We start from the raw sequence: 23,119 nt of genomic DNA on the forward strand, positions 1-23,119 counted from the left end.
TCCAACTCTGACCTCTGCCGGAAAATGGAGCTGGGTGAGTGAAAAGAACCCTGGCATGAGAACTGGGAAGTCTTGGCTCAGGCTCTTTGGCCTTGAGCATGTCCCTGGCCTCCCCAGGTCTCTTTTTTTTCTTTGCTTTCTGTTTCATGAAGGCCATTGCCAGGTGGAAATTAAACATGCGCATCTGAGACCCTCCACGAACTGGGCCCATCACCTTACTATCCTGGTGCTGGCATTCTGGAAGGCTTCGGAGTGAGGCATGCTGACTGTGCTCCTCAGCTGCAACCAACTGAAGAGTTGTTCAGCATCCCTGGTCCCAAGATACTGGGATGATATGCGTACCTAGCAGGATTGTTCTTGGGGTCAAATCAGAGGATATGCATGAAGACCTTACTTATTAGTGCCTGGCACTAGGAGAGTTCTATGCATACTGGCACTTTTATTATCTCTCATTTCTTCCCAGGCAAGCCCCACAGCTCCTGGGGGAAGGTGAACAACTACATGATCCACTCTGTTCTTTCCCTTGGGGCCTTGGTCTATGTTATTACTCTGCCTTGGAAGTCTCCACGTGTTTAAATCTTATCCACCTTTTAAGGACCACTTCAAATGCCACCTCTTCCATGCAGCCTGCCTGACTCCTGTCCAGCCAAAGCAGACTCTCCTTCTGAACATTCATAACAGTTCTGACACATACGTTCCACTTTCTCCTTTGCATTATTAACGGTCTCTTATCTCTTCTCTCTGCTAGGAGATCTTCTTCTTGAAGGCAAGGATTTTGTCTCCCCACAGTTTCTAACACAGAAGAGGCCACAGAATTCAAAAGGACCTTGTTAGAATTACAAACGCTCAAGTCCACCTCAGACCTATTAAATCAAAAACTGTGTTTTAATGAGCCCTCCAGTAAATTCAGATGCTTGCCAAAGTTCAAGAACCAATGGAATAGGGTTTGCTCAATGAATAAATGATTGAATGATGAGTTAAAGTACAAGTGCCATAAAAATGCATGGGATGATAACAATAACGACCAAGTCCTTATGGCCTCAACCACTGCACTGTGAAAACAGTACCTTCGCTTCCTGTCTGATGCAGGCCCAGTAATGACTATTGGCTTAGGTTACAACAGACTGAAAAGACAGGAGAGAAAGGGAGCTGGCTGAAGCTCAAGGTCTGTATGTGCTTGTATGTCTGCGTAAAGTGGGCTGTGTGTGTGTTATGTGACAGTCCTCAGCACACAGAAAAGTTCCACTTAGCAGAAAGGTAAAAGGGTTGGTGGAAATGGCATTGTTTTCTCTTGAGGCTTTGCTGTAGGCAACTATGGTTAAAGAGGTACTTTGATGAAAACTCTGCCAAAGATTTCCTGGCTGAGATCTTTTCCTTCCAAAGGAAAGAGACAAAAAGAATAACCCAAACCCCATTATTTTCACATTTCAGGGAAAGTTTAGAGGCAATCAGAGGGAACAAGGTTCAAAGCTACAAAAAGCAGAGTTTCGATGAGAACTGAAAGGGCTCATTCCAGTCCTCACCATCCCTCCTATTCATATCGGTGGAAGCCAGGATCCTAATAAGGGAGAAAACCAAAGAATTCTCAAAGTGGGGAGGACACTGTTGGGCATCTCCTGACCAAGCAGCCGTTTCTGGACATTGATTAGAGGAAAGTTCTGCTTTTACAGTCTCTGTCCCAGCAGAACTTGGAAAGCATGGGCCAGCCATTATAATGGAGAGTCTTTTTTCTGTCCAGACTCTGGTCTCTGGCCTCCTTTCCCTGACTAGCCATAAGTGGAGAGAGAATTAGCCACTCGTGCAGCTCTGGCGTTCTTCAAGCCCTCGGGGGTGAAGTGCCTGGTTCCCACACTGCCTCCCTGCCATCTGAGTGTCCCTATTCCCGCTGCCCCACCGCCCTGCCCTGGCTTTGGTGACCCAATTCTGGTGGCTACTGAGTCTGCTCTGCCAACAGCCCAGGAGGCTGTGTCAGTCTGAGATGGGGCCATCGACTTTATCCCTTTTTTTCGCAACTGACGCCGCCCAGCCAGGCCCCAGAAATACAAACCGGCGGCTCTGTGGCTTTTTGGCAGCCCGGCTTTGACTTTTGTTTTAACAAGGGGTGGGAAGGAGAATTTGAACCCTGTGGTTATCTGCATTTTAAAACATTTAAACACAGTCTGTACACCTGCTTGGCACTTTATGTTCTCTAGTAAGTGCCTCAGCCCCGCCCCTTCTAAAATAGCAACGACAGTTCTTGGGCTTCTTGGCAGCTGCTTATATACATGGAGGACTGAGGAGGACATCCTGAGCCTTATCCTCTCCTCGGGGGAGGAGTCTGCACTTGACTGACCCTGGGATTCCTCAGGAAGACAGACAAGCCGGAGCCAGTCCCCCCAATCCTCATAAGGGAAAGACCAGGGTGAGAAGAGGTCCTGTTTGTAAGAACCACTCCCATGGCTACAAGACTCATTTGCATTTAGAGGGAGAGACTACCCAGCCAAGAGTCTAATTTCCTTTCCATTCCAGACAACAGCCCATCTAGTGGCTTTCCGACCATATCACTGACACGGGGCCAATGGGAAATGAGAAAGAAGGGGAAAAAGGGCAGGAGTGATGGTGGCAGTAAGGGCATGGTTTGACAAACAAGCCCAAAGCCTAAATGGAGGGAGGGAGGGAGACCTAGAGTCAGCTCAGGAAACAGTCTATCATTTCCTGTCTCAACAGTTGTGAGAACCATTGCAATGCTGGTCACCTGGGGACTCTCTGCCCTCAGGGGCCTCTCATTCTTTGTCCAGCATCCTACATTGTCTTATCTGAGTTCCAAGAAGATCAGAGTACAAGGTCTGTTCGTGAACTCTTCAAGCCTGGGTTATTCCCTGAAGACCACAGCAGGGTCACCGCCCTTGTGCAACTCTAGAAGGTGCAAGGTGTCCCGGCCTCAACCAAATCAGTGGCAAGACGAGGACTGGCTCCACGGGGCAATTAGCTGGCAGCGACAGGTTAGGTGCACTGGAGAAAACCTCCAGACACTTTGGCTCCAGAACTGAGAAAGAAACATGGGGGCTGAACCTCCAGACTCCCTCTGTCCAGGACAGCTCTGCCAGTAGAGACTTATGGAAGATTATCCCTTTGAGAGGGACCCTCAGACACAGAGGCAGCTCCCTGATGTCCTGTGGGGAATCCTAGAACCTTGTAGTTCCTACAAGAAAATGGATTTATAGCCATCCATCCATACAGCCCAGCCCGGCCATCACAGTAGCTTGGGTACTTTTTAACATTCCGTCGCAAAGACGGCAAGCCTGGGCGTCTGGGCTGGGCCATTGGAAGATCTAAGTGGTTGTCACCGCTCAGCAAACACTGGAGAAAGCATAAAAGAGACCCCCCCAGGTGGGAGTTTCTGCAGCAGACCTGGTGACCATGGCCTCTTAAGAAAGCTCAGACTATATTCTCCAGTCGTCAGCCTGCAATGTTCAAAGAGCATCAGAGTGCTCCCTCCTCAACGGAAGAATCACTTCTGGAACCCAGAAACAGATTCTACCCGCCAACACTGCCCCCAAAAGAATGACAGGTTTCCCGAGGAGCGAAGGCAGTAACCAGGACCCCGGGATGCCAAGAGACTCCCCCACCCCAGGCGAGGACTTACACCAGAGTTCATAGTAGTAGTTGCAGCACTGAGACTGACCACAGCAATGTCCTGTGTCACAGATGTAGCTTTGATTGTTGGTACCCACACAGGTTTCCTTATCCTAAAAAAGAAAACAACAACAACAAAAAACATTTTAGCATATTAAATTACAGCTTTTAAACACCACTTTTCTTTTCATGCCCCTCCTCTTCCTGGTAACCTGCCCACCTTTCACCGAAACGGTTTCTATCAGTGACTATCCCATTAAGAAAAAAGTATTAGAAAGAACCACAGAACAGCAGATTTAAGGGAGAAAAAATGGTTTATTAAAGGAGGAAGAGGATTCAGCACACAAAGCCGACAGGTAAAGAGCAGAGTTCTGCTCAGACAGGAAAAGGCCGCCTCGCTTTCCTTATGTCCAAGCAGAAACGCTTGATGTTCCGGTGTTAAACTCAGCCGTTGAGAAGGTGATGATTCTCCTGTAATTAGCAGTATGTTTTATATAAAACCAGCTTTTCTGTGAAAGATCCTAGAATAATTAATGCAGTATGTGTTCTAGGATTAGCTTCTAGTCAGTCATTCTATCCTCCTTCCCAAACACATGATCGCCAAGGTTAATTACAGTGTGATTCAAAAGAAGGCTAATTAAAAAACCTGCTACTAAAATTCTTCACTTTTAAGGAATGGGACGACCTGCTCAAGCGACCTAGTCCAATTTCAATTTGCTAGATCAGTTTTGCTTACTGAATGATCTATCTCTCAATGATCCTGACTGGATCTGGGATTCACACTGTCCCTTGTCAGGGACGGCTACAGAAAGGGCACTAATGAGTAACCATCAAGCAGTTTGCCAAATTCTATTCACAGCACAGGTGGATGGGGATGGAGGTGAAAAAAAAGGTTTTCTATATTCCACTTTTATGATTTGAAATACCCCACCGGCCAACCGGAACTTCAGCTCAAAACAGTCTCTGGATCACAATGCATGTATGATGAGCCCTATAAGTCACCTGCTCTATCTGGCTTTCAACATTTCTTTATTCTAAAGAAGTAACACACATTTATTTTTGGACACGGGCTTCGTGCCAAGCACCATGTTGAGTACGAGGGATACAAAGATGACATTGTCCCTATCTTCAAGAAGCTCTGAGTTAAGAAGGGAAAAAAAAAAACCTGCTCAGCAAAGAAACTAAAACCACGATATTGTATTTGCTGCTACTCAGGCTGACCCTGCCCACGGTGCACATCCGGGTGGACGCCTGCCAGTGGAAACTTAAGTCACATGGTCAGTTCTTCCTCTCTGGGCTTGGCTTTACCAGGCTGTCTTCTTGGCCAAGGGTATAAACAAAGCATGCCAGTGACTGTCTACAGGACTAGAGGCCGTGAGCAACAGTACAAGTACCTGAAGCCACAGGGAGAGGACAAGAGAAAGGGCACAGCTAAACGCTGGCCTTGGTGCAGGTTTCCACCATACACCCTCAGGTGCTTCTTGATCTTTAAGAGTCTTACACCCTGGGGCAAAGGGGTTTAGGAAGAAACGTGGGCAAGGCATTTGTAAACTCTGACAATAAGGGTTTCATGATATCACAAGCATAGTTCTTCTTATGCTGGCCTTCCTATGGACACCATATGCAAAATGTGGCCACCTAGTGGGTGGCTGTCCAGTGAGATATCTCCTGTGAGGCTTGGCACACATGGAGAAAGCAGATCTGCACTCATTTTTGCTAGAACACACTCTCTCTGACTTCAGAGCAAAACACTGCCTTCACAAGGACATCAAAAGTTTCTCCCGAGTCTACCAAGTCTTGAAATGCTGTTCTGGCACTGGCTCACAAGAACACAGTTCAGAGTGTCCGCGTAGTTTCTAAAAGAGGCCGTGCTGCCTACACCCCAACATGTTAAAAGAATCCAGTGACACTTGTGCCTCAGGAAAATTCACCAGATGAGGTCCAGGTTTTGAACACATAGTGGCCAACTGGTCCGAAGTGAGGCGTGGAATGGAATGCATTTGAAATCTAAACAAGTGGCACCCTCCTGACCTACTGGTGTCAGCTTTTCTCTCAGCCCTTCCATTCCCCCAAGGCAGGAAGGCTGATATAAACAGGACCCCACTCTTTTTCCTAGGGAGAGCAGAACTGTACCAGCACCATTTAATCCAGTGTTCCTCAAAACACTTTTAACCAGTATATCTCACCCTGTGTTCTCCTCCCTCTGCCCCCAGAGAAGAGTCCCCAAGCTGCCTGGGATGGTCTTGGTTATGGGAATTGTCATTTCTGCTGCAGAAGGAAGGAAAAGAGGTGGGCAGTTAAAGAAGATAAATGGGCTCATGGACCTTTAGCAAGGAAAAAATGAAGGAAGACCAGGGGTAGTGAGATGTGAATGTCAAGGTGAACTCCTCCAGAGAGAGACCTGCTGGTATGGGAAAAAATTCCAAGTGCCTTGGGTTTGGTCCCAGCTCTGCCACGATAGAATAGAACTTTGGGCAAGTTATGCAATGGCCCTGTGACTAGTTAAGATGCTGTCTAAAGTCTCTTTCAACCCTAAGGCTTTGTTATCCTACCCAAGGCCCATCTCCTCTTATATAGCAGCCTTGAGCCAAGAGCTCAAGAGCTCCTAAAATCTATCTCTTTTCATTCAAAGTACAGCAAAGAACAGCGGTGTGCAAATGCTGCTTGGTGCTTTCCACCACCCTCGGTAGTACGAGGAGCCTAACAGTGGTTTACCCTGTGGACTCTCAAAGGCCTCCACGACCTCCACGTGGCTCAAGATCCACCGTGAGGCAGAAGTGATTAAAGAGTCAATCAGATCTGGGTTCAAAGCCCAGCTTATTAACTTATTAAGCCCACTGCTTATTAACTGCGTGAGCTTCGGTAAGTTACTTAACTTCTCCGAGCTCTTAATATCAACATTATTTTGTGAGCCATCATTCCCAGCATGAAAGACCATCCAAACAGCACTTTGCAGTCACTCCGAACTCTGTCAGAATAGTAAAGTTCACTGCAATGTGAGCTGCTCCAGACACGCAGAGAATAGAAAAAGGAACTGGAGAGAATACAATGGAAAGTTCGAATATGGAAAATTCTCAGCATCCTTTAAGATTATACTTTGTTTTTCTTCCAAGCATCTTCAAGCACTTTACACATATTATGTTGTTCAGAACAAGTCCAGTTTCTCCAGAGGGGAACCAGAGAATGAACTGTGTTCTCCCTATGTACAGGAGCTCTGTCCCCTTATCCCCCTCTCCCATCCCCGGTACAAGCTCAGTGCTCAGTACATGAAGTTTTGCTTAATAAAATAATGGCTGTGCAACCTCTGTGAAGACAGGGAGTGGTGGGTGAATATATAGCTAACGCGTGCTGGGCATTTGCCATGTGCCAGGCATTGTTCTACATGCTTTACACGTATTCCTTCATCCGGACTTGAAGCAACTCTATGAAATGGATTAGTATCAGGGAATTGAGGCCAAGATAGGCTAAGCAACTTGCCTAAGGTCACGCAGCTAGGAAGCAGTGCAATCTAGTTTTTCTGACTCCAGAGCCTGAGCTCTTCTTAACTATAATTAAGCTGGAGCCTCCTTGGTTAAAGTTATACTTCTTCGGTTGCTTTTTCCATTTCAGTTGCTTAAATAAATCCACTAAAAGCTCCAAACCAAATAAAATCGACATTTCCTCTTCCATGGAAAAGATGAGGACCGTGCCCTATGGAGCTCTCTGGCTCCTGGAATAGGATCTTTCCTCTTCTATCCGGCAGTGTGGAGGGGCGACATGCTTGCGACTCTTCCCTTCTTTGCGTGAAAGGTCATATTTTGACATACTGATTTTCTGAACAGCAGAATGGTGTTTCATCCCAGTGTGGAACACGGGGTCTGCATTCCTTCTTTCAACATTTACTGAGTACCCTGCACCAGCACTGAACTAAGGGTAGGGAACATAATGGCTAAAAACAGTCATAATCACTGTTCTTGTGGAGCCTGAAGTCTAATGAAAAGATGATAATGTAATCACAGATAAAACTGCCAAAAAAGACATGATTTGGTGAGAGCTTATAATAGGTAAGACCTGGAAATTAGTGCAGAAAGTCCAGAATAGCTTCTCGGAGGAAGGTAAGATGGAACTTAGATCGTCAGGATGGTTAGAAAGTTAGTAACTAGGAAGAGACACAAGAACAACATTCTAGGCAGAGGAAAGGAACTAGCAAAGCTCTAGCTAGGGAGCTGGTTAAGGAAGTAGGTAGGGAAGTTAGGTAAGTGGGGACCAGACTGTGCGGGGAGGTGACAAGATCAGATTTGCATTTTATAGATACTTCTTCCTGGCAAAGTTTTCATTTGCACAAAACTCCACACCAAATAAATGCTAAAACTTCCCATGAAGGAACTTTGTGCAAATAACATGTGCTTTTATGTCGAGGTCTCCTACCTCAGAGAGGACTGTGGCGATGACCATTAGGATCCTCATGTGTTATAGGTATGTGCCTTCAAGCCCTGGTACCACATTGACCGGCTCCAAGATACAGGGCACATATAGTCACCAAACAAAAAGCACAGGCGCGAAGAAGGAGCAAGCAAAACCAACACCAAACTGGAAAGAACATTTTTTACAATGGAAAGGATGAACAGTATGCCTTTTGCACATATGCAAAAAATTATCTCATCTCTTTGGTGGCAGCATAAACTATGGGACTAAGAACATTTTCCTTAAGAGTTTCCAGGTCTAATAGCTGCTATTCTTAGCTGAGCCACTGTAAAGGTCAATTTAATCAGCATAAGAATTTTCAAAGTGCCAGCACAAAAAGAGACATTGGGCAGTAATGGTTGCCCAGGGACGGTTTTCATTTGCCAATTTATGGGGCTGGAAAACCATGCTAGTAACTGGCAACAGCATCTTCATGTCCTTAGGAAAGCACTGAAGTTTTACAGTTTAAAAGTAAAAACACAGGAAAATTGAAATCCTTCGCAGGATGCTAAAACACGGGACACTAACTATCTTGGGTGCTGGATATGAATGAATTTGAGCAACATCTCTGGTTTTCCCTACAGGGAAAAGGAACACTTTCTAATGGAAACACCCAATTCCACAAATCAAATAACAAATACGTATTTGATACCCCTTCTCTCCATGTGCCGGGCACTGTGCTGAACGCTACAGCTACAGCAATGAGCAAGGGATTCTGGGGGAAGACATCCATTCTGGGGGAAGGCAATATAGCTGGGTATATAATTTAAAAATTCTTCTATGTCAAAACCCCTGGCTATATAACAATATCCTTTTAATTAACACAGCTGAGCTTGTAAGACAGCAAGGAAGATCCCCAGAGGCCAAAAATGTTGGGGGGACTAGAAACTACAGTGGTAAATGAGGTCAAGCCTTTCAAGTTGCCCTGGAAAGGGGCTATTCACTGCTCCTGGGCCCACGTGAAACAGGGAATTGGAACTGAGCACCAACATAAAGGATCCTCAAGGAGTGACAACAAGAAAGCTCTGAACTGAGAGCAAAAAAGTATCTCCTCTAATCAGTAACCACAGGCCTTTCTGCAAGCTAATCTGAAATTTGAATTGTACTACTACATGGTCTGAGAATCCCCAAACCAAAAACTTAACACTAAAAGTGGTCCTAGGCCAGAACTAACCCTGTGACATCTGGCAGAAGAAATGTAAAACTCTGAAGACACCTATCTTTAAGCATGAAGGATTCTCGATGAACTTTGTTGAAGATGAGCTCACAATGCAAAAAACAAAAATCTATGCAGAAATAATCCATCACAAAAAGCCGGGGGAAACTCAACAAATGCCATAATAAGACTCCCTCCACACAACTTATGATGATAGAATGACTAAATTATAACATATAAGCATATTTCAAATAATTACAGCCAAAACAGAAGAATGAAAAACATGAGAAAAGAACAGACTGAAAAAGAGACAGTGACCAAGAAGATTTGGGGGAGAAATAAAATAAAACTTGTAGAAAAATAGTTACTGAAATTAAAAACTCAACAGATAGGTTAGGCAGAAATTAGACCAAGTTAAAGAGAATTAGTGAACTGGAAAACAGATCCGAGAAAATTATCCAGCAAATGGCTTCTACCAATTAAGAGAAAACATGTATATGGAAAATGAGAAATAAGAAGCTCAAGAAGGGGAGGAGAGAATGGAGGAGAAGCGATACTTAAAGAGATAACTGAAAAATTTCCAGAACTGATTAAAGATATGAAATTTTCAGACAATAATAAACACATCTGGGCACACCGTTTGAAACTGGAGAATAACAAAGACAAAAAGATCTTAATACATTCTAATGAGAAAGACTGAAAATTAACAAGCGGAATTAGAATATGAAATGGTGATAAGCTTCATAAGGATAATAACAGAGAATAACGGGACAAAAGTATTCAGATGGGGTGGTCAGGAAAGGCTTTCCAGAGAAGGTAACATCTGAGGAGAGCCCTGACTGATGAGAAGCAGCCAGCTTAAAAGCCAACCTATGGGAACAGTGTTCCAGGCAGAGGGACTGTCAGGTGCACACAAAAACACCAATGCAGGGAAAGCTTGGTGTGCTCAAGGAGAAGGCTAGTGTGGCTGAGTACAGTGAACCACAGGAAGAGTAATGTGAAAGGAAGGGCTGAGAATTCAGAAGAAGCCAGACTTACAATGCTTTGTACAAGAGTTAAAATAATATCCAAAAACCACAGTTTGTAAATTCATTGATGACTATAATGCCAATTTCTCTCTAGATTTGAATAAATATCAAAATACTTTTGCAACAATCATATTTACTTTTAAATTGGGGCCCCCTCCCTTTTTTCTTTTTTTCCTTTCTTCTCCCTCCTCTCCCTCTCCTCCTCTCCCCTCCCTCCCACCTTCCTCCCTCCCTTCCTTCCATCCTTCCTTCCTTCCCCACCCAGGTTGTGGCTGCTACTGCAGAATAAGCAAAAAAATCAACTTTTCTTCCATTCTTGAATCAGGAATGGCTTTCCAGAAAGCAGACCTAGCACTGCGTATCTACTGGAGCTGAGTTCTATCGGATCTGGATAATGTTCTGTAACCAGAGGATAACAAAGTTTTCATAAACAAGACAGATCTGAAATGGCTAAATGAGAAAAGGCAACCAGCAACTCAGAATCAGCTATTTTTGTTCTATCCTAAGACAGAATCTCCAAATTCTGAAATTGCAGTACTTCCAGGTCCTCTATTAGAAAATGATTTTAGGCGGTCATAAAAAAATATTCTTTAATGTGGATTTACCTATATTTTACAATGAGGAAGCTAAACTTACTTTTCCCCTAATACTATTGGTTTTTAAGGCTGTTTGGAAAGCTGAAGAAGATAAGTTGAACTGCTGAAGGGCACACATTTTGAACTGGGTGGAAAGGTTACAGGAGAGTTGGGGGTGAAGGAAAGGGAGCCCGGCAGAGGAATGAAATGGTTCAGCAAAAGAGTCTTGGCCTATCGCTTTCTACCTGTTAGTCTAATCTCTCTTTCTTCGATGGTAGGCATGGTCACATGCTACTTTGTCTCTTTCACATACTACATATGATAATTATATCTTTAAGCTTTACTAGCTAAAGGAGCTCAATTTCATCCTTTCTGATAAGGGCAGGCCATTTCTAGGAACTTAACCCCTAACCAAGCCAGTAAATCTAATCTGATAAGATTCAGTCTCATTCCTCAAATCTGACAGTGTACTTTTACCCCTTCAGGCTTCTAGATTCCTCCCTGGGTTCAGGAACGCCAGTGTCTCTCACCTGCTAGTTGTAAAGCATCGTTAAGGGTAAAGTCAAAGACTTGAGCTACTGACACACTTGAGAAAAACCTGGGACAATAACAACAAAAAAGAATAGAAAGGATGAAAGAAAAGAAAAGCCTAGAACCAATGGAAACAGCTGCTGCTTTGAGAGCGGGCTGCAGTGTGCTGCTGAAGAGAGTTCGGGGCCCTCCTATTGCAGGGAGGGGGGCTGTTTACTTCAACCTCCCCAAGCCTCCTGGGACAATCCTGTCAGTCTCCTCCCAAAGACCGACAGGCTCCAGAATCCCAGGAAGGGCGACACAGTGAATCAGAACTAATCAGGGCATCTCACGAATAAGTGAATTTGCCCTAAAGTAGACAGCAAATGCAACAGCACAGAGATGTGCTTCCCACTGGCCCAGAATCACTGAGTATCTGTTAAGAACGTAGACTGAGAACCTCTGGGGGCAGACTGAAGGCCTGTCTTTAATTTTTTATTTATTTTTAAAAATTTTTTATGGTGACGTTGGTTAACGAAATCTGGTAAGTTTTAGCTGTACATTTTAAAACCTGCCTTTTAAAATACATTTCCCTGATATATGCCCTACATATATTCAAGTTTGAGAATCACAGCCCTACATTTATAATAAACGTCCAACAGACACAGTAGAAGTCTAATTTTTTGTGTGGAATCTCAAAAACATCCCAATGCAGTTACCCCCCAAAGTAGCCACTTAGAATCAAGGTACATCATTTATACTCTCTCTGCCTCAGTCCATAAAAACATACATCCAGTACACCATAAACGTAAAATTTTTAAAAAGAAACATCTTATTGGGTACCCTCCTATCCATACTAGTACTGCCGCTGCCAAAGCTGCATTGCAACTGGATCCTCATTAAACAGCCCCCAAACAGAGCAGCCAGCAAAGAAATTAAAATCCATTTCCTGTGTTGCTATTAGAAACCTGAATAACAAACTCAGAAAAAAAAACACTTGACCCTGGTAGGAAAATCCCAGAGCAAAGCCTGGAAGTTGCAACATATTCCATGGTTTTATTAAAGGCTACTTGCCGATGTCCTAGTGCATGCAGGCCTGCAAGGTCTGGCTGGCTGCAGTGTATAGGACATTGGGTTAATATGCCACTCTCACCCCTGGACACTTAGAAGGAAAATTAGTCCTGCTTTGAGGTACCCCCGGCAATCCCTCATCCCTCTTCTGCCACAGAATAAATGCACTGAGAAATGTGGCATCTTCAGCAAAGGCTGGTGCAGAAGTGAAGGACGAAATGGCAGGTAACATGTGACAGAGCAAGTGGCACTCCAGCAGAGCAGGAAGGCAATTTAGCTGACTCGTGTTCACAGTTGATCCCATGGAGGCAAGTCCTTTCCTTCCCTGTTGTATCGCTCCCTCTCCTGCTTTATTTGAAAGCAGGGATTGCAAACTGGTGGCCCTCAGGCCACAATGGGCTCACTAATCAGTTCTAAGCCCACGTGGTACCTTTTTTTCCCAATTTTTTAGAAAATGGAATTATCTGTCAACATTTTTAAATGAGAAGGATTCGTACAGAAATTCAGATTTCCAGTTTCTCCTGAAAATTCAGGGCCACATTTTAAGGCCTTAGGGCCACATCAGGCTGGGTCACAGATGTGAATGGGCTCTGGCTCCACCAGAGCCTCCTCTGCAATCCCTACTGACCAATACCCCATCTGCTTGACTCAAGCATGTCCCTGCTTGGCCCCTGTGGGCATCTGTGTAGTTCCCCCTGCTCTCAAGTTCAGTAATACCTCCTTCATCTCCTCATCCTGAAGTTAAGGCACTATGCAGGGGCCCAAATATAATAGAAGACATCTGAATTCTCTACACTGAGACTCAAGAAACACTTTACCGAAGACACGTAAAATAAGTGCCTGGACAAAGAAGAGGGTCCCTCTTCCCTGCATGAGGGGAACACCTCTGCGGAATCAGGAAAACCTCCTGCCACAACACTCAAGAGACAGAGAACCGAAGAAAAAAATGGCGTAGATTAGAGAGGCTCTGTTCATCCCTCTGGCGACCAAATCAAAGTTGTGACGGAAACAAAGAGCAGCAGCAAGGAAAAATCGCCTGGGATGAACAAGCCATACAATTAGGGAGAAATCCAAGAACTCACTCTGCAATGGCATAAGGTAGGATGGGGTGAGGATGTGGGGCTGCCCAGTCCCAAGCGGCTGAGTGAGACCGAGGCTGTGGCAGCAGCAGACACCTCTTAAAGGGGCCGTGTCCACAAATGGATTTTCGCAGTGACAGACCTGCTCACTCTGAGCAACAGTGCTGATTTGGCTGTGCGCAGGGGGCACCAGGGACTTACAAGGAGACATGCTGGAGTGAGGGCTGAGGAGAGACTCACTATGTACAGAAGTACCAGGCGGTATCCATTGTTCCCTGTTGAGCCCACCCCTCTACCAGTGCACCAGACACTGTGCCGCCATAGCCGTGAGGTCATCAAACTGGATAACAGAGGTCTCTCTGCCCAGAAGATTCCATGAAATCCTGCCTCCCCCACCTCACGGCCCCACCCAAGCCACATCCAGGTGTATCCTCAGCGAGTCAGGCGCTCCTCGCTGAGACTCACACTGGGGGCAGCCTTGGTTTCTCGTGTGGCCTTTTGAGGCAACTATTAACACAGCATCTGTGGATTGCTTGCTGAATCTTACCAGGTGGCTCCAGAGGGCACAAGCTTGGGCTAAGGACTGTGCCACTGGACACCTACTTCACAAACCCACACTGAGACCAGGAGACTTAGGAGCTTTGCTTAGTACATAGAAACAGACACGGAAAGGCAGCCAAAATGGGAAGACAAAGAAGCAGAAACTATATGAGAGAAGAGAACAGAGATCCAGACATAATGGAGTCAAGTAATATAATAGATGCAGAGTTCAAACACTGGTTATAAAGATGCTCGATGAACTTTTGAGAAGTGTAGATAAATTCAGTGAGAACTTCAACAAAGAGATAAAAAACATAAAAATGGAAATGGAAATTATAAAAGGGAACCAGTCTGAAATGAAGAACACATTATCTGAGATTAGAGATATATTAAATGGAATAAGCAAAGGAATAAATAAAGTGAATAAAGAAGAAGATCAAATACCCTATCTAGAAGACAGGGAAGCCAATCAGGACACTTAATCAGAACGGCAAGAAAAAAGATGCGAAGGCTATAAAAACAATTTAAGGAAGATATGGAACACTATTTAAGCTCCAAATATCCATCTGATTGGCATACCTGAAGAAAATCAAGATGTTGAACAGCTGTTTGAAGAAATAATGATGGAAAACTTCCCTATCCGGGTGAAAGAAATGCACATAAAACCCCAGGAAGCTTAGAGAATTCCAAAAATCAGGGATCCAAAGAGGCCCATACCAAGACACATTATAATTAAAATGGCAAAAGTTAAATACAAAGAAAGAATATTAAAAGCAGCAAGAGAAAAACAAATAATTACTTATAAGGGAACACCCATAAGACTGGCAGCTGATTTCTCAAAAGAAACTATGCAGGACAGAAGGGCTTGGCAAAAACATTCGACAGGATTAAGACCTAGGATAAACAACCAAGGATACTTTATCCAGCAAAGCTATCATTTAGAGTTGAAGAATAGATAGAGCTTCCCAGACAAATATAAGCTAAAGGAATTTATCACCACCAAGCCAGTATTACAGGAAATGTCGAAGGGACTTCTTTAAGAAGAAAAAACATGTATCAAAAACAGGAATAAAGAATGGTAACAACTACATTCCTATCAATAAGTACCTTAAATAGAAAAGAATTAAGTGCTCCAACCAAAAGATAGAGTGGCTGAAAGGATAAGAAAACAAGACCCCTACATATGAAAAGGAAGGGGATGGAAAAAGATATTGCTTTGATGGAACTAGAAGGTAGTTAAGACAGAGAGAGAAAGATAAACACTATGATTTCACTTATATGTAGAATCTAAAGAATAAAAAGAACAAACTACTCAAAAACAGACTCACAAATACAGTAGACAATTTGAAGACAGACAGAGGGGAGGGGGTTTGGGGAGCTGGGAGAATGGGGTGAAGGGTTAAAGAAGTACAAATTAGTAGCTGATGGTCATGGGGATGGGAAGCATGGCATAGGGAATGCAGTTAGCATTAATACGTTGGCTAGGTGGAGGGTCAGGAGTGAGGGAACAATTGTGGGATCTTTTTACAAGATAAATAGTTGTCTAACTAATGTTCTGTATACTTGAAACTAAAATGTAAAAAATAAAAAATAAATTAAAAAAAGAGAGAACCAAGTTCTGCCCAGCGACTGTGTTTATCGAGTATTTGGCTGGGCTTTTTTATCTATGTTATATATTCCCCCTTTTAATAGGAACCCGAGGTTCAGAGCACTCACACAGTTTAAAACAAGTTTTCTAGAGCTAAAGCCCAAATTTGAGTAGAAAGAATTTAATGCTTAGCAGTTATCCTAAACTTTCATGCTAGATGCTAACAGGCACCAAAAAAAAAACCCCCAACAACAAACAAACAAAAACAAAAATAAACAAACAAAAACAACAGATAGATAAGATATGGACTTTACCTTTGAGGAACTTTGCAATAACTTAGCTGTTAGGTTAAAAGGAAAAGTTTACCCTCATCTTATGGATAAGGAACTGACACTTAGCCTAAGGCTGCAGGTGACAGAACTGGGGCTGTCAAAATCCTGGTCTTCTGACTTTAGGTTCAATAGCCTTTCTATGACTGCATTTTAGATCATCAAAGTCTTTGTTATATCCTGAAAATGGCTCTTGATCAAATCAAATACTCGCTTAGCCCAGAAAGAGGAACAGTTTTCAAAGGGATCTGAAATATCGAAGGTACAAGTTAATTTGTTGATCTGCTTTAAAAGAGATTCACCACAGTTTTATCTGACAGTGAAGAGCAGATATATGGGGTCTCAGGGACATATTCTTCATTTTAAGCAAAATTCCTAAATTTAACCCCATTTTTTCTCAGGAGTTCTATCCCCCTGTAGCAGGCTTTGGTTGGGAGCCAAAGAAATAATAATGGGACTTGTTTTGTGTGCCTGTTCATCTAGAGACCAGTATCAGAGATCTATTGCAATAAAAGTTCAATACTATTCAAAGAAACGGTTTAATTCCACCTAGGACCAAGGGTAACATTAAAAATGGTCTCCATAGGGTGGCTGCTCTTGGTTGGGGGCCATCCCACACCTAAGGCAGGAAAATGGTGGCCGCAAAAAAAGATGAAAAAGTCCCGGAGTTCATCAACTGTAGGCTCCAACTTGTTATGAAAAGTGCAAAGTACGTGCTGGGGTACAAACAGGCTCTGGAAACGATCAGACGAGGCAAAGCAAAACTAGTCATCCTCGCCAGCAACTGCCCAGCCTTGAGGAGATCTGAAATAGAGTACTACGCCATGTTGGCCAAGATTGGTGTTCATTCACTACAGTGGTGATAATACTGAATTGGGCACAGAGTGTGGAAAATATGACAGAGCATGCACACTATCATTGATCCAGGTGATTCTGATAGCATTAGAAGCATGCCAGAACAGACTGGTGAAAAGTAAATCATGCAAATTTTTTCTTTAATAAAACTGGGCAGAACTTGTTTTAAAAACTGGGGGTGGAGGGCACGGGGGAAGTCTCCCTATAAACAGATACAAAATTAAAAAAAAAAAAAAAAAAATCTCCAGAATCCAGGGGCTCCATCTCCAAAAGACTCTGAATAATAACTTTAAAAAACGTTCTGAATCTACGGCCTCATACTTAAAGATTGCCACAGCAATAGGCTCTTGGCTTGAAATATGGCTTGTTATTAAAATAAGGAGCCTAATTGTTCTTTAAGCTGTATAGTTATTTGGACACTACTGAGAGCCTATCCTTCTGGGAAGTGCTTACCCAGATGAAAAGAGATAAAATGTTAGTTCCAGAAGGGCTGGATCTTATCTATTGACCATAAAAAATTAACTCTCTCTCTGTCCTTGACAAGACATAGTACCTGCTGATTAGGGGTGACCAAGATGTCACAATTCTAAATATCTGGGCAGGTAACTAATACGTAATGCTTAGAATGCAGCAGCAAAAAAAAAAAGTACACCTCTTTCCTCTTTATCAAAACATTCCACCTTCTCTGAGGCCTGTGACTTCTATGACTGCTTGCTAAGCAGAGTGGACTACACCACAGATCAGTAGCTTCTGGCCCAGAGTTTGTCCACCTTGGCACCACTGACGTTTGGAGCCAGATCATTCTTTGTTGTGACGTCTGTCCTGCATACTGTAGGATGTTTATTAGCAGCATCCCTGGCTTTACACGATAGGTGCCAGTCACAACACCCCGCCCCTCTAGTTTTGACAACTAACTATGTCCAAACATTACCCGACGTCCCCTAGAGACAGGAGCACAACTGCCCCTAGTTTAGAATCACTGTTCCCATCAAATCATACCACACAGTTTAGTGCAGAATCATGTTCCATTCAGTCTTGTCGCCTGTTTAATAACGGGCCTTGTTGCCTCTTGGGCTCACCAACTACTCTGTAAATTCCCCCAAAGCAGGATTGATGTCAATCTCTCAAGTGCACCTACCCTAGCAAAGGATCAGACGTGCAAAAAATCTTCAGAAAGTACTGGTCCTGGTGACTGACCATCAAATAACCCCAGAAACTAGTCTTGCCCCATGTTCCCTGTGCTTGAAAGCCTAAAAGCGTTAGGAAGAAACTGTAGCGATGTGATTTTGCATGACCACTGAGAGACCTACTTAGGGCTCTCTGGTCATGACAGGTTTACAGTAAACCAGGACGATCCGAGCCTGGCCCGTAAATTTGGAACTACACCCAGAGACGGGGGAGTGATTGCACATTCTATTTTTGTTGGCAGCCTGCCCCAGGCTATCCCGGACCTCCCCACCACACTCTAGAGGAGTGGGAAGTCACAGGTATTCAACCCACTGCCTGGTGGGTAACCAGGGATTTCCAAACACTTGATGAATAACCACACGATAAGTTGGGCAGTATTTGAAACCAAGAATAAAATCATGTGTCACAGTTCAGTGGAAGCTCCTGAGAGGATGTGTTAAGCAAGAGAACCAAACAATAATAAATATTCTGGCCTCCTTAACACAGTGCCCAAGGGAACCAATGTCTTATGTGTGACGCAGTTGCAGCAAAACCTAAGCCACTTTCAGGAAGAGCAGTCACTGTCTCACACTCTAGCCATTCTCAAAGCCTGTCTCTCTCCTGAAATGCATACTGTTTTCCACCTCTGTTTCAGCTAAAAGAACAAGAGAGGTCAAGCAAATCATCTAAGACTGAACCATCATTTCTAGCAGCCAGCAACAGAGGGCTTTTGTGAGGTCCAGGGTTCACGACCAGTTGAGTCCTTCCCAGGAAAGTAATGGCTACAGACGGGCACAGAAATAGCTAAAGCAAGTCAACCTGCAGGGCTGTTTCAACTACAAATTAGCACAGAGTCAAGAAGAGTCAAGGAGTTAAGAAACTAGTATCTGGCTGGTAGGGAGTTAGGGCAGAGAAGGAATTTTAAGCATTTTATTTTATTTTATTATTAGTTTCAAGTAAACAGCCCAGTTTTTTAAGTAACCCAACATTATTCTGTTTTTCTGAACCAAAATTTACCTCTTCAAGGAAAAGGGGTGGGAGGGGGTGGATCAAACTCATGGGATGTCACTGGAGGAAGTGAATGTTTTCTTTGGCTCCATCCTGGATAAAAGTTTCAAAATCAGCAGATAGAATCTTCTTTTCCACTAAATTACTGTGCAGTCTACTGGTTTCTCTTTGCTTTGATAACAGGAATGTGATGAAAAACAAGCCACATTCCTCTAAAAAAAGCAGCTTCTTGCAACAGAGATGGTTGGCAGTTTAAAAATTCACCTGAAAGGGCTTAGATAACAACCACCCTTTCTCACCTTTAGGGGACAGTAGGGAAATGAGGTGTTTTATGGCGCTGTCGCAAGACTCTTACAAATCAGTTCCGATAAGCATTGTGGCTTCAATCTCAGGTAGTACAAACAGTGTCACCTTGGTGTGTGCTGCATTATACACAGCCAGTTTTCTTCCAAGAAAGGTCTTGCTTAATTTGTCCTGAACCTGGAGAGAGAGGCTAAACACACACAGGAGGGTAATTGTGACTGGAAGTCAACACCTGGTCCTCTGCAGGAGGTCTGGCAGCAGCCTCTGATGCAGGTACCATACCAGAGCGATATGCATGAGCAGGACAACACTGAGAAGACCTGGCCCCAGAGCCACCAGGGTCATACATTACCTGTGTGATTCTGAATAGACAACTCGTTGAGTTTCGGTTTCCTCACAGTATAAAGGAGATAAGACCTCCTACCTCATGGATGGCTGTCGTGATGAAATAATAAAAGTATCATGTAAATGTTGGCTAATATTCAGCAGTTCAGGGGTTCAATTAAAAGTTGGCAAATTCCCTCTTCCCTCTCCCTAGTCATGGCTCCCACCTTGCAGCTTCAGGCTGGCTATCACCATAGCATTTTCAGTGTTGTCCTTGTAAGACCCTAAGGTCTCTTACTATGCCCAGGGAGTAACTGAGGTTCAACACTCTGGTTGCCCGGACATCCAGCATCAGGCCTATCAAGGGCCTGTAGGTACCAGCTCCCCCTTTCAAGAATGCAAACAGCTCCTTGGGCCAGGAGCTAGTCCCTTATGTCCCTATCCATGACAAATTCTAATGTGGCAAGGGCAAAATGCCCAAGAGGGTCCCAGATCCACCCCAGTTTTGTTGGAGACTACTCATTTCCAGTATCAGAGATCATCTCACTTTATCGTGTAAGGACAACTTAAGGGACAAGTGGGCCCCTTCCACAGAGAAAGGCAACATTCCAAGGTGCGAGATATAAAATACTGTCTTGACAGATCTAGCCTGCATTTCATAGACGAGAAGTTATCATCAACTGGTCTTTCCACACACCCACAGTGCAACAACTGAGATTATCGGATTCTGGAAAGGGCCACCTGCAGAAAGCCATCTCTTCGCTCCTCTGAATTCCTGCAGCGCTCTGATTCCCTCTAACGTCACTCAGGACCACCTGCAAATGTTCCATTGCCTGTGTACTTGTTCTGTGTCCCCCACCTCACTGTAAACCCTTTGAGGGCAGAGGGAGGGTTTATACCTCTGTGTATCCACAACATGCCTTGAATAGGTGCACAAAACTTTTCAGATAATGTTGGTCATAAGAATCCTCTAGCATTACAAAAGCGATGGCTTCTGAATCAAACAGGAAATTGAATTCATTCAAATCGGCAGAAGAACATTCTATTGCCATTGTGTTCTCTGGAAATCAGTAATCCATCTGTTAGGTATACATGATGGATTCTCTCTTAACCAGGAAACTCATTTTCTGATCTTGCCAGATAATAAAGGAACAGCATGCTCAACTGTGTTTGACCTAAAATCTGGTACATGGTGCCATTCCCAAAAAGTTCAACAGTGGACTCTCTTCTGAACTTTAGTTCCTTTAAGTAAAAGACTATTCCTTAGTCAAGGCTGTAGTAGTTCTATAATGCAAAGGACAATTAAGACACTTCACTGGAAGCTACAGGTCTATCTGCCCTTTACAGACACTGAATTCATGCCAATTCATTAGACTGAAGGGCCCTAATGCATTCCTCCTTCTGTGTCATAAAGGACACCAATATTTGGTGAGCTAAGGTCCTTAACACCAACATTCACAGATGACAGTTTCCTTTCTCATTCACAGAAGAAAACAAAAACACTCCCAACCTGATCTGTCTAGAATGCTCTTCCCCCAGCTCATATGTCTGGTAATCTCCTACTCATCCTTTAAGATTCAGATCAGATAGCACCTTCTCATGAAAGCCTTCTATGTCACCTCCCCTCCCCCAACCTGATTTAGTTGTCTTCCTGCCCTCTGCAGTCCTAGTCCCTGGGGATTCCTCAGCTAGTCTCACCATTGTTAAGTAATTATTTCCTTGCTACAAAAGGGGGGGGGGGCAGGCGTGGCGCAGTGAGTCTCTCAAAGTGCAACCAGAAACTGAGTCTGAACCACCTGGGGAACTTCATAGAAATGGATATTCCTGGACCCCAGGCCCAAGATTTACTGAATTTACATTTTAATAAGCCTCACTCCCAGGTGATTTGTATGCATTTTGAGAACTCCATCATTAGAGTATGAGCTCCCAGGAAGTAAAGATTTATTTGTCTTTCCATCCTTTGTGCCAGGCTCACATTCATTAAGTATTCAAAATCTCCATACAGTGGCATTATTCAGTAGATGGTGTCTGCGTGACAGTCTTCACAGAGTAAAATGCAAATGTTCACAGACAAGTAATGTCTTATCTGGTCCCTGGGCCATTTAGGAACAACCTTCAGAAAAGACACCCCGACTGGAAAAACACATTAACCTATTCCACTCTCACAGACATTGGGCAAAGCAGTTTGGGTAGTGAGGGAATTTTCAGGCTTTTTAATCAAAAGACCAAGGTTAAAAAGAAACAAACCAAAAAAACACTTCAACTACCATTTCCCTAACTAGCTGAGCAACTTTGGGAAAGTGGCTTAACTTCTGTAATCCTCTGCATGCGCTTCTATAGAAACAGAATCCCACTACCATATAAAGCACAGCTGTTAGTTATGTGAATTAAGAGGGAAAAAATATATAAAACACATATTATATATGATAAACACTAATAGCATATATTTTTGTGTCATTTTTTAAAAAACAGAATTATCATCAAGTAATCTTCAGAAGGCAGGTTTTGACATAGGTCCAATAAAGAACATAAGTTAGTTACACTGTAAGCCACAGAAATGCTAGAAATATACAAAATCATGTAACCAAAATACTCAAAGGTTTTTTTTTTTAAAATGCAAAGCTTGAATCACAGACGCTTAGGTCCTCTAGTTCAGCCTTCTACCGGGAAACTGATCAGAAAAATGAGCTCAAGGTTCACGTACTGCTGATCCTCTGAGATGCCCCCCATGACAACCAGCCCTCCTCTCACTTAACTGAGTGGAGGTTACTGGACCACAGGCCCTCCTCAATACATGAGATTAATAGTGTATTTGTACAGTAAGTGACAGCCTCCCAACTCGCAGTCAAGGCACAATGGGTAGTAACCAGATGACAGGTGCAGGAGCTCTTGCCCACGACACCCTCCAACTCTGAAAAGGAGGCTATCTCTCTAGCTTCCAGTTTCCTGTGCCCCTGCAGTCTTGCCCCCTTTAGGAATGTGGGCATAACAGCTATATTTTTACTACAGGCCTACTCTCAGCCAGCCAAGGTGCTATTTTAAATACATTCTTTTGTGAAATCGTCCCGATAACTGAGTAGGTCTTATTATTTCCATTTCAAAGATGAGGTTCGGAGCAGTTAGGTGGCCTGCTCAAGACCCTGGGGGAGCCAGGATATGGGTGCAGGTATTTCCGGCTCCTCAAGCTCTGCTCTTTCCACTGTATCAGGCACTCTCCTCTGCCATCTGACAAAGCATGGGTTGCTTCAACCATACTATTTCCAACGCTGCTCAAAATCCTTTCCAGGGCTCATCTGCCCACAGGTTAAAAGGACAGCCTTTCTTGGGCGACAGAGGAAATGCTCAAATGGAGCCCCCACTCTGCATCAAAGGAACAATGAAGATTAACCAGAGCAGTAAAGCAACGCGTGGAGCTTCCCAGAGAAGCTTACTTTTAAGGAATTTCAGGCAACCCAAGAAAGACTTGCTCACCTAGCACTCTTCTGAGAAATCAAACCAGCAGTCCCTAGCAGCAACTCTCTAAGGTTT

General features: G+C 43.8%; 1 protein-coding gene across 5 annotated transcripts in view; it reads right to left on the bottom strand.

Annotated features, from left to right (window-relative positions):
- The window catches only part of WBP1L (WW domain binding protein 1 like), a 55,185-nt gene that overhangs the window by 11,057 nt on the left and 21,009 nt on the right, over nucleotides 1–23,119 (bottom strand). For 3 of the 5 annotated variants that reach the window (XM_039871332.1, XM_039871331.1, XM_039871335.1), the window contains one exon: nucleotides 3,626–3,728. In XM_039871332.1, the coding sequence (XP_039727266.1) occupies nucleotides 3,626–3,728 (103 nt within the window). Of the gene's footprint in view, nucleotides 1–3,625; nucleotides 3,729–18,973; nucleotides 19,058–19,263; nucleotides 19,458–19,619; nucleotides 19,703–23,119 lie in introns of all 5 variants that reach the window. The other 2 variants (XM_039871333.1, XM_039871334.1) reach the window with 2 other exon arrangements.

This window comes from Pteropus medius, unplaced genomic scaffold (assembly GCF_902729225.1).
Source record: "Pteropus medius unplaced genomic scaffold, Ma_sr-lr_union100, whole genome shotgun sequence".
NCBI lineage: Eukaryota > Metazoa > Chordata > Mammalia > Chiroptera > Pteropodidae > Pteropus > Pteropus medius.